This window comes from Dryas octopetala, chromosome 2 (genome assembly GCF_963921425.1).
Source record: "Dryas octopetala chromosome 2, drDryOcto1.1, whole genome shotgun sequence".
Taxonomy (NCBI): domain Eukaryota; kingdom Viridiplantae; phylum Streptophyta; class Magnoliopsida; order Rosales; family Rosaceae; genus Dryas; species Dryas octopetala.
Window position 1 is genome coordinate 31,937,913 of NC_141367.1, and position 13,628 is coordinate 31,951,540.

The 13,628-nt window shown below is 36.9% G+C and overlaps 1 protein-coding gene across 1 annotated transcript; it reads left to right on the top strand.

Annotated features, from left to right (window-relative positions):
* The first annotated feature begins 307 nt into the window (after positions 1–307).
* ALATS (Alanyl-tRNA synthetase) lies at positions 308–12,856 on the top strand. The gene is made up of 23 exons (XM_086231390.1): positions 308–762; positions 1,124–1,362; positions 1,457–1,597; positions 2,342–2,488; positions 2,775–2,927; positions 3,775–3,904; positions 4,221–4,317; positions 4,450–4,570; positions 5,074–5,133; positions 6,515–6,565; positions 6,643–6,738; positions 6,971–7,072; positions 7,400–7,522; positions 9,106–9,249; positions 9,336–9,407; positions 9,519–9,594; positions 9,685–9,827; positions 9,922–10,030; positions 10,111–10,298; positions 10,999–11,088; positions 11,228–11,407; positions 11,850–12,023; positions 12,507–12,856. The coding sequence occupies exons 1-23, from the start codon at positions 411–413 to the stop codon at positions 12,576–12,578; spliced, it is 3,060 nt and encodes a 1,019-aa protein (XP_086087516.1). The 5' UTR covers positions 308–410; the 3' UTR covers positions 12,579–12,856.
* Positions 12,857–13,628: the final 772 nt, after the last annotated feature.

Below are 13,628 nucleotides of genomic sequence, written 5' to 3' on the forward strand. Positions count from 1 at the left end.
TAAATTATTTAGTTATCAACATTATAATTCTAATGTTTATCACAAAAAATTTGTTTATTAATTTATTTGATTACAATTAAATAATATTTTATTTGATTTTTATAAAGATAACAAGTTTTGAAAATTAACGTCCATTCATGATACATTCCATCCATCATTAGAAGCTTCGCCTTGGCCTACACACAAAAAAAGTACAAGATATAACAGAATATAACATATTTCACAGATTAAGATAAAAAAAAAAAAACGTGTATTTCAAGTTGATTCTAATATTCTATTTCTAGGGTGTTTGTCAAGAAAAAATAAGAGGTTAATTGTAGGGCGAGAATCGCATCATTCTGGTAAATGGGGTATATATTCGACAAGACAAAAGGCCGGCGTTACCGTTAACCCGATTGAGAAATGAATGAATGAGGTGTGGATTCCGTGACAGAGGAGTAATAGCCTTCCGCTCTCTACTCACACCTTACCCTCCTTCTTCTGCTACTCTCACTTGTTTCGCGCCGTCATTTCTCTCGTACTCCCTCTCTCCCAATCGCTCCCTCACCGCCAAGTTCTTCTTCAAACTAGCCTCCTATTCATCACCCGCAACGTCGTCGTTTCCTCCCATCATGCCGGGCGTTGAATCGCACGAGGCTGAGTGGCCGGCGAAGCGCGTGAGGGACACGTTCATCAGCTTCTTCGAGGACAAAAAACACGTCTGCTGGAAGTCTAGCCCCGTCGTGCCTCACAACGATCCAACTCTTCTCTTCGCCAATGCTGGTTAGTCCTACTTTTTCGCGAGTTTTTGAATTTTTCCCTTTGTTTCCGTTTGGCTTCCGAGAATTTGAAGGAAAACCAGGCAGTTCAGCGTGCTTTGTATTAATTTCTTTTAATTTTAGGGTTTCTGTGGGGTGTTGACTGATGAGATTTCTGTGTTCAATTTTTTCCTTTATTTTCTCAGAAACTAATCAGAGTGTTAACGATGCAGCCAAATAAACTTAATAGTTCATGGAATATTAATATATTTTAACCTTCTCTTTCTCTGAGGTTTAATCATTAATATCATGTAAAGTAGAAATAAGAATCGCATTTAATTTGATTTGAGTATTAGAATTGATACCATGTTGTTCCGGATGCATAGGTATGAACCAGTTCAAGCCTATTTTTTTGGGGACAGCAGACCCAAACACTCCTTTAAGCAAGCTGACTCGAGCATGCAACACGCAGAAGTGTATAAGAGCAGGTGGGAAGCACAATGATCTTGACGATGTAGGGAAAGACACTTACCACCATACCTTCTTTGAGATGCTTGGCAATTGGTCTTTTGGGGATTATTTCAAGAAAGAAGCTATTGGATGGGCCTGGGAGCTTCTAACCCAGGCAAGCAGATGTGACCCAATTCAAAGTTTCATGGTTATCAGTAACTTTTTGAAGGCTGACAATTTACTATGATCGTTGGCTTATTGCTATGCAGGTTTATAAGCTGCCAACTGATCGAATCTATGCCACCTATTTTGGTGGTGATGAGAAGGCTGGTCTTGCTCCTGATAATGAAGCTAGAGATATATGGCTTAAGTTTTTACCACCTGGACGTGTACTGCCTTTTGGCTGTAAGGTATGCTTTCCTTCAGTTTTAGTTCTCTTACTTATTTGCAATGAAAAGAACTTTCATGTGACTGGAAATTCTCTGCCATAAATTTATTAGAATTTGGGCTTTATTACACTTTACCCACATGAACTTTGGAGTCGATCTCACTTCACCACCTAAAAAAAAAATTGTGCCAATTTATCACATGAATTAAAAATTTGTTGCAATGTACCACTTCTGGCTTATTCTGTCTAAACTTTTGTTGGAAAAAAGGTGTTTTGGTCTTTTCAAGTTTGTTTTTATTGTGTCAAAGCGGATAAAATGTAAAAAACCATTTTTATTCTAACAATAGAAACTTAAAAAAGATCAAAACACCCTTATTTTTAACAAAAGTTTACACAAAATGAGCCAAAGGTGGTACATTGCAACAATTTTTTAATTCAGGTGGTAAACTAGCGAAATTTTTTTTTAGGTGGTAAAGTAAGATCGACCCCAAAGTGCAGGTGGGTAAAATATAAAAAAGCCTTAGAATTTGTTTTATTCAACTATACATTACATAGACATGATGCCGGTGCTGCTGAATTACTTTGGCCCGAAGATGATGCAAAAACTGAAACAAGCTCACACTCATTTCATTTTTTTCTGTTCGTTTATTAATTTCATGATGATTATCGTTTCGGTTGAATTACCTTGTATAATTCTTTGAAAAAAGTTTCCTTAAATTAAGTGGTTTATTGGTGTTTTTGTTTTTTCCTTTTCCTCCTAAAATAGGATAATTTTTGGGAGATGGGTGATACTGGTCCTTGTGGTCCTTGCACCGAGATTCATTATGATAGAATTGGTAACCGTGATGCTGCATCATTAGTCAACAACGATGATCCTACCTGCCTTGAGATATGGAACCTTGTCTTTATTCAGGTATAACTTCTGCATCATGTCTTATTGATCATCATGCATGAACTGGCATTCTTAATATGTAGGTCCAGACATTTGACATTGAAAACTGGAATTGTGATCTTGAGTTTGCTTTGAGTCGAAGTGTGCTTTGTATTGGTTTGTTTCTGTTGGCGCAACATCCAAATTTAAATTATAACTTTGCAAGTGCCACTTATTTTTATTCCTCCTCTTTCTGGTTTTTTTGATGCAAACAATTAATTTAGTGATTCATTGAATTGTTCTTTTCTGCTTGATTATTCTCCAACAGTTCAATAGGGAAAGTGATGGCTCTCTAAAACCGCTGCCTGCTAAGCATGTTGATACTGGGATGGGATTCGAAAGGTTGACTTCTGTACTTCAGAATAAGATGAGCAATTATGATACTGATGTGTTCATACCCATCTTTGATGCTATCCAACAGGTAAGATGCTATATTTTTTTTTTTGGGTCCCTTAAAAGAAACAACATTTTTAAGATCTTCAAAAGGTCCTATGAAAAAAAAAAAAGATCTCCAAAAGGGTGTGCAAATCCAACTATGTAGAGAGTGGGGAACCCCTATACAGAATAGACGAACGAAAACAAGAGTTATACGAGTTTAGAAGCTTCTAGAAGATCCAAAAGGGTGTGTTAGATTTTGTTGAATGGGCAAGCTGTGATCCGCTATAAATAAAAAAAGTCGACTCACCATTTAATATTATACTTCTGAAAGTTTTTAGAATTTTTGTTTCACCATGAAAAATTAATACTTTTTTTGGGGCTTAATTTCTTCTAACTTTTAAAGAGGGGGGGGGGGGGGAGATGATTCTTCCTTTCCAAATGGTGCTTAGATTAAGATTTCAAATAAATGTGTTTGATTTGATGATGCAGTAACCATGTGACTTAACATTGATGACATGGATACACATTGGTTGCATTATCTATAATATTATTGAACTTCATGAATTATTCCTATTTTAAGTTTTAAACCCAGCATGCTAAAGTTAACTTCTCAAACATTAACAGTATTTTGGTTGGTCACTATTAGCCTTATGACTACGTGCTTTTATATATAGTATAGATATTGTTTCTTGTCAAAAGAACGCCAGGAGGTTGACCTGAAGTTGAAGTTTTCAAGTTAATTTCTTCCTGAGGTTTTGTTGAAGCTTGTTGCTCCATATGTTTTGCCTTGTTTTTTTAGCAAAGTCTGTATCCAAACTGCTTGTTATTTTTCATCCAATAAATGACATTGCTATGTTTTTGTATTCTCCTTTTCCCCATTCTGTTTGTAGGCAACAGGGGCTCCACCATATTCTGGGAAAGTTGGGCTCGATGATGTTGACAAAGTTGACATGGCTTACAGAGTTGTTGCAGATCATATAAGAACTCTTTCATTTGCCATCGCTGATGGGTCTCGTCCAGGTAGACAGATAATAGTTTACTAATTTTGCTACCTTTTACTTCACTCAAGTTGAGGTCAGTGGTGTCTGCTTCCCATTGTTTAAACAAAGAACTGCGTTTTTGTGACAGGGTTGTGTTGGACATTTATTTGTCTCTTATGTTTTAAGGGTAACTGGAGTTTGCTGTGATATTTGCTATATGAGGGTCATATTGACTTTTATATCATTTTTATTGGCTACATTTGAAAATATAAACTTGTTTTAGAACTTTGATTTTGTCTGTACTTCTTTTTTGGAGTAATGTTGAGTGTAACTTCTGACATGTTACTTACTGTTAGGTAATGAGGGTCGTGAATATGTTCTGAGGCGTATTCTTCGTCGGGCTGTTCGGTATGGAACTGAAGTCCTAAAAGCTCAAGATGGATTTTTCAGTGGGTAAGACACTAAGAATGCAAATATAATGAAATATTGAAATATTTAATTCTGTCCTTTTCTTTCTTCTTTTTAACATTGAAGTTGCATCTGGAAATTTTACTCTGTTATGACTTCTGAATGTGTGAAATCCAGGCTTGTACCGATTTTGGTGACAGTGATGGGTGGTGTTTTTCCCGAGTTAAAAAAACATGAAGCAGACATTAGGGAGAAAATCAAAGAGGAGGAAGAAACTTTTGGCAAGACTTTACTTAAGGTATGTATATATATTATAAATTTCCATATAGGCTTGTCTTTTTTTTTTTTTTCCAGGACTTTTAGGATAATGAACTGAAATTTGGAATTTGCATGAATTTTTTATATTCTAGCTCTGTAAGCATCATGTACAATTGCAGAACAGAATTTATAGCAATCCAAGCCCCTTAGCATTTATATGGGGAAAATTTGATTTATCTCTTTCAATTCTGCAATCAGTTGCTGTGATGCAGAAATGTTCAAATTTTAGAATTTTTTTTTGTTGATCAATTTGTTTCACTGTGTCAAGGCTTACAAAAATTTCCTTTCTGGTTGGTTCTGTTGGATTGCATTACCAAAAGGAAAGGAACAAAACGGCCACATGCCCCCCTATGTTCGATATTCTTCTATTTTTTTACATGTGCATAGTGCATTGTAGAGTGATTTATGCATTTTTTTTTTGGGGGGGGGGGGGGGGGGGGGGGTTTAATGTGCAACAAAGTTGATTGGGTGCTTGGTTTTCAGGGAATAGAAAAATTTAAGAAGGCTGCTCAGGATGTTCAAGGGAAAACATTTAGTGGGCAGGTGAGTATATTCTGAATTTTGTTTGTACCCTTTCACTTATTTTCTACACGTCTTATGCTTTGGGAAGTCATTGTTGTGACAATTGTTCTCACAAAAGAGAAGGAGAAACTTTTCATTGATCCAACCTTTAATTTAACTAGACTAGAATTGTTCTCATAAAATTTCTCCAATTAAGCATCAAGTGGTTGTTGAAGTTGCAGTCTTTTCTGGTATCTAGTATGTTCAAAAGTTTTATTCTTAACAACAGATGTGTCAAGAAATCCAAGTCCTTCACTAAAGTTTTCTTGTCCTTTATAAATCAAGACATTGCTGGACCCAACAAAGATTTGTAGTGGTGCCAGGTTATACTTGTTTGAATTTATGGCCAAAAAAATCAGTGACAAATTGTATTCACTGAACCCGTGCCTTCAAAACTAACTCGTTGGCATGCTATCCAATATGTATAAATGGTTCTCAAGAGTGGATTTAGTTGCTTGATCACAGATGCAATAGTTTGTTGGAACATTTGTAGTGAATTAACACCCCCTGTGATCTTGTCCTTGATGTATTCTAGAGTTAAAACAGATATAGCAAACAACACACAATATGGCAGCAAAAGTAAACACAAAGAACACCAAGATTTGTTATCGAGGTTCGGCGAACTTTGCCTACGTCCCCGTGTGATCCTTAGAGAATCACAGCTGCACTATGTATAGAATAAGAGTACAAGAGCTTATTGAAACCCTAGACTACCCAACTCGCAGCCGCTCTCTTCTCTCTTGCACAAATAGTTCTCTTGTGTTTTTCCCTCTTGAAAAACCCTTCCCTTGAAGTCACTCACCCTTGAGTCTCTAACCCGAGTCTTCCTTTGAGTTTCTTCCCTAGAAGTCTCTAGCTATACGTATATTTTTTTATGAGACTTGCAGCAGCCTATTTATAGAGCATAGACTTACCACTTACAATATGGATTCCTAATCCTAATAGAATTAGGTAATCTACCTATTAGCTAATTCTATTCCCTTGTACACAAGGAAAACCCTTTAGAACTCCTTCCCACACTAGGAAAGTCTTGTGCAAGTCCTATTTGTCTTCCAAAATCGTACCCCACTAGGAAAACACCAAACTACCCCACTGCCCAGTCTCCCTACTGCTCTTGGCCAGACCTGTAGCTTCCTCCAGAAATTTCCGACGAGACAAAAACACAACAACATTGATCTTAATAATTAGCTAAATAAGTGGATGGTTGCAACTGTTTTATACAGAAGCAGACACAGATTCTCTGTTAAGCTGGATCATTTCCATATCTATGTGACTATGTCTTACAGATTAGGAAGAGTGCTCATATTTTAAGATTGTCCTTTATACCTTACTATCGCTTACTTTGTTTGTATTCTTGCTGCAGGATGCTTTTGTCCTGTGGGACACATATGGGTTTCCATTAGATCTGACTCAGGTACATGGAAATGCATTTTTGTTCTGTTGGATATATTTTGGCACATGGCTCCGTTCCCTTATAATTTCTGCCTACAGTTGATGGCAGAGGAAAGGGGATTACTAGTTGATGTTGAGGGTTTCAACAATGCTATGGATGAGGCTCGGGAAAGATCAAGGAATGCTCAAAATAAGGTACTGTTTTTTTTTACATTCTCCCCCACATCTACACATCCACATTCAACTGTCAACTTCATCTATTGGCTAAACCTTTCTCTCTGTATATGATGCTGGTGGCTTAAAAAGAAACACTGTAGATTCAAGTAATAAATTTAACGATAAAAATATAATATAATTATTCTGAACAGGCATTCATTTTAGGGGGTTGTGCGCTCATGCTACCTTCTGTTTTTAAACTGACTTTCAGCAAGCTGGTGGTGCTATTGTTATGGATGCTGATGCTACTGCTTCACTGCACAAGAGGGGGGTTGCTGCAACGGATGACAGCTTTAAATTTATTTGGTTCCAGGTTGGTGTTCATTGTTTATATTCTTATTCAGTGCCATTTACTCTTTTGATATGCACAAATCACACTTTAAATGTTGCCAAGAGTTTCCGAGGACCAACAAAAAAGTGGATGGAAGACTGCAAATTTTTTAGTTGTTTTATATCATATCTGAAAATTACAAAATCTCAGCAAATTTCCAACTGAGAAAGAATAGAACTTTTCACATTCCATATCTTGTCAAATAGTAGGCTTGAAGTGCATGCGTAGCTTTAGAACTTTGTCATTATTTACAAGTAATGTACCAATTCCCTGTTGATTATTGCTTGTCTTTTTTGTTTACCAATTCAGGACCATGAAAGTGCGATAAAAGCAATTTACACTGGTTCCGAGTTTATGGATAGTGCTGCTGTGGGCAGTGAAGTTGGTATAATTTTGGAGTCTACGAGTTTCTATGCTGAGCAAGGTGGTCAGGTATTGTATGCTTTTGATTAGTTTTACCTGTCATTTTGAATATAGAAGTCTCGGGATTTTGCTTTTGCGTTAATGACATCATCGAATGCAAAATGATGAGAACTGTTGGAGCTTTAGAATTATTAAAATGTCAGTGGAAAGTAAGCCAGTAACATTTCTGTCTGAACAAGTACTCAAATATAAGGGTTTCTTTTGGCCAGTGGCTCAGTGTTTGTATAGATATACAACAGTGGTGGATATCTTGTAATAAATTGCAGAAATTGAATAGCGTGAATGTGGTCTGTCTCCTCTTTGAGTACTAGGGTTTAGGGTTGTAGCATGAGTGTTAATGGAATTTTTCTGATGATGTGGCCTAAGTATTCTTATGATGTAACAAAAGAGTTGAGGTTTGTGTTCAAAATAAGCAAACAGGGATGATAATCAATGCTACTACTTTGTTGCTTTGGGCAGTATATTCTGAGAATTTGGTTTCTGTTATTGTTATGATGGTGGGTTGAGTTAGGCTTTATCAGAAGACCTTTTAAGGGATTGGTGGAGATTGAATGAATGTTGATTGTGGCTTGAATTGGTTGTAACACTCAAAAGTTAATTAGGAAAGTGGGGCGTTCTAGTCATAGGATCCCATAGGCTTCAATCATAGGATATTTTGATAAGAAACACAAATTGTATCAAGAAATGCAACTGAAGGAAATACAAGCAAAATGGACAAGCAGTGCATCGGACAGCCAAACCCAAAACCTGTAAGCATTCAGAAGAAAACACCCCCCCTCCCCCTTCCCCCAAATCAAGAATGAATATACTAAAAGGAATATTCTTTAAATGTTTTGACAAGGATGCGCAAAGAGCTGCAAGCAGTCTAACTTTATCTCAAATTGCTCCCACTTCCTTTTCCTTATCTTTAAAAGATTCTCTTGAATCGGCACACACTCCGAATAAAGGCTTAACTAGTTTAGCAGACTCAAATAGAGATGTGTGGGTCTCTAGTGCTGGGCTTGCTCATCAAATCTGGAAATTATCAGAATACCTGTATAATGAGATAAGACTTGATACCAAGGATGGTTTAGTGGAGCGGTCAGGCCTATGGTTTGCTCCCATGTGGTCTGGGTTTTGATTCCTCAAAGCTATTTGCTAGAGTTTCATGCCTTCCAAAGTTTGTAGGGTTCGGCATGGGACCCCAGTATCGAAGCCGGGTCTGCCCGGGGGATTTCTGGGTATAAAAAAAATGTGATAAGACTTTATAAAAATAAGCCAGCAGCTTATATTACAATGAAACATGAAGTAAGAGTAAAAGGTTGAATGCTTGGGGGATGCAAACTAGGACTAACAGTAAAACTAAAGCATAATTCAAGATTTTTAGGATCCTTGATTGTGCTTTTCCTTATTCTTTTTATAGCCTGCATCATGTATTATTCTCGATCAAAATCATTAGGTGTGCATGGACTAAGTTAATGCTGAAGGTTGGAGTATATATGTAAGTAGGATTTGGGTTCTAACAACTAAGTTATGTTCTCTTCTCTCTAGACAATATTGGTTCTTTGTAATTATGGGTTTTGTGCATCTGATTTAATTTGTTTTGCTTATAGATTTTTGATACTGGATCACTTGATGGACCCTGTGGCTCATTTCAAGTATGCAATGTTCAAATTTTTGGAGGTTTTGTTCTCCACATTGGTTCTTTTTCTGGAGAGAGTGGCAAACTCTCTGTGGGTGACAAAGTAATTTGTAAGGTAATTCTGCCTTCCGTTATCTGTTTAAAATTATTTATCTGCTTATTTGTTTTTTCTTGTTCAAATCTTGCTGTGCTCTGGTACAGGTTGACTATAGCAGGCGTAGACTCATTGCACCTAACCATACCTGCACACACATGTTGAACTTTGCTCTGAGGGTATGCTTGAATGCCAATGGCCAGATAAATTTCTTTTTTATTTGTATATTTTTTTATTTTCTTAATTGTTTTGTCCATGTAGTTCCTAAAATGTCCATTTATTCATTGCAGGAAGTTCTTGGCAGTCATGTTGACCAGAAGGGTTCTATTGTTCTGCCTGAAAAATTAAGATATGATTTTTCTCATGGTAATGCTTTTGAAGTTAGGCAATTAAGTTAAGCCAATTAGGTTATCTGTGTCTATCAAATTTTCTAAAATGCTAGTGGAACTTGAATAGGCAAGCCGGTTGAACCTGACCATTTGAGAAAAATAGAGTCAATTGTGAATGAGCAAATAAAAGCTGAATTAGATGTTTTTGCTAAGGAGGTAACCCTGGGTGAAGCCAAGCGCATCAATGGTTTACGGGCTGTATTTGGAGAGGTATGCAGCTGAATGTTGACATAAATAGGTCATGATCTTCTCAACGGCTATATTTTTGTCTTGTGAGATGCATATAATTTTGCATTTGATGTAGGTTTATCCTGACCCAGTAAGAGTGGTGGCTGTTGGGCGAAAAGTTGAGGACCTCCTGGCTGACCCCGATAATAAGGAATGGTTATCAATTTCAGCAGAACTTTGTGGAGGTTAGTGTCCTCTCTTGATGATGAGTTCTTGTAACATTGATTAGTTTTTCTATTGACCTTTATTTTTTTGATACATCTAGGGACCCATATATCAAATACACGGGAAGCTAAGGCCTTTGCTCTTTTATCTGAGGAGGGAATTGCCAAGGGAATTCGAAGAATAACTGCTGTCACAACTGATGGTGCTTTTACGGCAATTGAATTGGCAGACTTGCTTGAGCAAGAAGTAATTGAAGCATCCAAGGCTGATGGAAGCTTGCTGGAGAAGGTAGTTTTTCTTTCATTTTCCCCCATTTTTTCATTTGGAAATGAGGATTCAACTTTATATGTCTACTTTAGCCTTTAAGTGTTGCAGTAACCCCATTTTAAATACTTATGCCTGCTTTTTTCATTTTTCCTTCCCTTTTCGAGCTTAGGTAGGGTTCTAGCTTTTTTTTATTTATTTCTGGTTCTGTTGCATTCTGTGTGCCAGAGGTGTGTCATTTGATTTCCAAAAAATTGGCCGAGTTCGGGAAAAGCAATTAACTTGATCATCAGTTCTTTTTATCGAGTGCGTGGTATTACGTATTCAAATTGTGCCATATCTACATACTTGGTGCGCCTTGATTTGCTATGCGTATATAACTACATACATGCATGTTCTGTTGATTGTTTGAGTGATAAAATTATGTGAAAGAAACTTAGAGAACAAGCACCTTTGAAACAAAAAGTGGTTAATTTCATGAAGTTTGGAGGTTTAAAAATTAACAAATAAATACCAATTGTTTCTTGTAACTAGCTTATTGAGCATGATACTGCTTACCAGAGGAATTTGCTTTTAGTAAATAATAGTGCAATTTTCCCTGTATTTATTTATACATTATTTCTCTTGATTTAGAAATTTACTTTTAGTTACTGTAATGAATTTTCTTATAACATATTACTCATTATTTGTCTGTTTTTCTATTTTTGGTTTTTCCATTTAACAGAAAGTAGCTTCCTTGAAAAGTCGCGTGGACTCGGCACCAATTCCAGCAGCTAAGAAAGCCGATATCAGGGCCAAGATTGCCCTACTTCAGGTATTTCAGCTAGGCGAAACAAAAATTTCGTTTTTACTGCCTTTTCTCACTGTTTTGTTACTGATACGGTCATACCCCTTCTCTTGTGCTTCTCTACTCGTGTACTCTAAACTACAATGTTTCTTCCCCTACCAAACAGAACCAAGTGAGAAAGGCACAAAAGAAGATTGCAGAGCAAAATATACAGAAAGCTGTCAAGGTTGCAACTGAGATGGCTGAAGTTGCTGCTTCAGATGGAAAGGCTTTCTGTGTATCCCATGTCAATGTTGGTTTGGACACCGCTGCAGTTCGCGAAGCAGTTTCGAAAGTCATAGAACAGGTCATTATCAGAATTTTACTCTTTCTTCTCTTTGGCTGCTTATGCAATTTGAGAGCCTCATTTATTTTTCCATCAAACATAATACAGGAATCCATCGCCATGAATTGAACAATTCAAAAATAGTCATTCTCATGAAGTGCTTTGAATTTATTTCTTGACGATTATCTGTTATGATATTGGTAAATTATTTTTGAAGCCGGCCCACCTGGGGGATTTCTGGGTATAAAATTTTTTTTTTAATAGGAAAGTGTTGATTTTAATATTGGTTGCAAGTTATAACTTTAAGAGGGTCTAATTCAAGATGATGGATTTGTCTAATTGTCATAGAAAATGTGAATGGAACACTTGAGGGACAACGAAGTAGATACTTAAATTGTTGTCAACTCAACTTTCTTGTTAAATCTGTGGAAAATAACTTGAGATCATTATGGTACACGGACAGGGAATGGCTGCCATGGTTTTCAGCACAGATGAAACAACAAATAAAGCTGTTGTGTGCGCTGGAGTACCAGGAGACAAAGTCAAGCAATTGGAGGTATCAGAGTGGTTGACAGCAGTTATGGGTCCCCTTAAAGGAAGGTGTGGCAAAGGAAAAGGTGGCCTTGCTACTGGCCAGGTTAGTGTTTCTTGATCTAAGTGAGCTCAACTTTGGTTGTTTACATAGTGAAGAATTAGGTTGGCTTGATTTTGTGTTTTTTTCCTTCTGTGGAAAGGGTATGGCCTTTTAATGTCTAGACAGTCTCCTAATCGTTTCGTTTAACTTTTTCGAGACCTTCTTGCCCTCGGACCCATATTTCGATCTCTAGCTCCACCATTGCCGTCGAAGTCCCAACCCCTGGCTAACTAGAGACTAGCAAGGGCGAGGGACGCACTCGACGAGCCTAACTGGAAGCGTAAAATGTTGTCTTTCTGCATCCGAACAATAAGGAATTATGGTGGTGCTTACATGTTGTGGGACCATTTTAATGGTGAATTAGGGATAGTTCTGTAATAGCGGACAAGTGTGCTTGTAGGCTTGGAAGGTTTTGAGAGTGCTTAAGGTTTAAGTGGTTTTTATCTAATTTTTTTGCTGATTTTTGTATTGAATTGTCAATTTCAGGGAACAGATGCATCTCATCTAAATGAGGCAATAGGCCTTGCAACGACTTTTGCGCAGATGAAATTGAAATGAAGGATGACACAAAGCTCCATTCCTTTGGCACAAAGCATGGCTCGATTGAATAGGCTTACTCTGGTCCAGTTTATAGAAATTAAATTACTTACAAGAAATTAAAAACACTTGGAAAATCAATTATTTGCAAAATTTTCATTCAAATGTACTTTTGGGAGTACTTAGTTGAGAAAGCTTTTATCAAATGGCTGATGAGCCTGATGTATCCAGTGACTAGGACAAAGGTTTTGTCATCTTTTTCATGAAAAGAAAAAAAAAAAAGTGAGTTGCCGGATAAACTTGCTGTCCGTTCCAGTTTGTCTGAGAAGGTTCGCCCAGTAATTGGTTACTTGAGAAGCCTTAAGAACCTTGTCCAAAAAAAAAGAAAAAAAGAAAAAAAGAGAAACCTTGAGCAGAATTTGCAGGTGCTAGATTATTGAGACTGTTATGACACAAGTTAAGTTTTGTCACGTCCAGTTGAGAATCCGAGCATGAAGACATCACCAAATTCGGGATTTCGAATTTTTGATCATATGGTATCATCTTGTCATCACTATGTAGTAGCCTAATACCATAACCTCGGTGCCACTTTTCACCATGCATAATCATAGACCCTATTGTTGTTCACAGTCATTCCTATGGCATATTGTCATTGATACGTGGTTGAGCAGGGGCGGTCCGACTCAATGCCACACCTTAACCATATGCTTAAGCAAGCATGCTACTCATCCACTATAACCAACAATAAGGAATGTCCGAACGTATGTTATAAACTTATAGCTTGATGATAAACATCAGATGATTCAACGAAGAATACCTACTTTTTTTTTTTTTTTTATGAAATCTCAATATTCTAAAGATCTTATACACACGTAATTGTGAATATGAGATAATGAATTGATGATGGTCCATACCCCATTTGAAATGGGCAAATAAAGTAAAATTTTATCTACATGGAAACGAAGCGCTTTCTTTACTTATTTGGGGTGGGTGAGTGAGTAATGGGTGCAGTGTCACATATGAGATACACTAAAAAGAGAAACATATATTCCCATTCCACTTTACTATTTG

Excerpts from the sequence above, each read along its gene's own strand:
- ALATS (XM_086231390.1), top strand. The coding sequence starts at position 411 with ATGAGGTGTGGATTCCGTGACAGAGGAGTAATAGCCTTCCGCTCTCTA. Across the intron at positions 3,905-4,220 it reads CGCTGATGGGTCTCGTCCAG|GTAATGAGGGTCGTGAATAT; the intron begins GTAGACAGATAA and ends ACTTACTGTTAG. Across the intron at positions 10,031-10,110 it reads TTCAGCAGAACTTTGTGGAG|GGACCCATATATCAAATACA; the intron begins GTTAGTGTCCTC and ends TGATACATCTAG.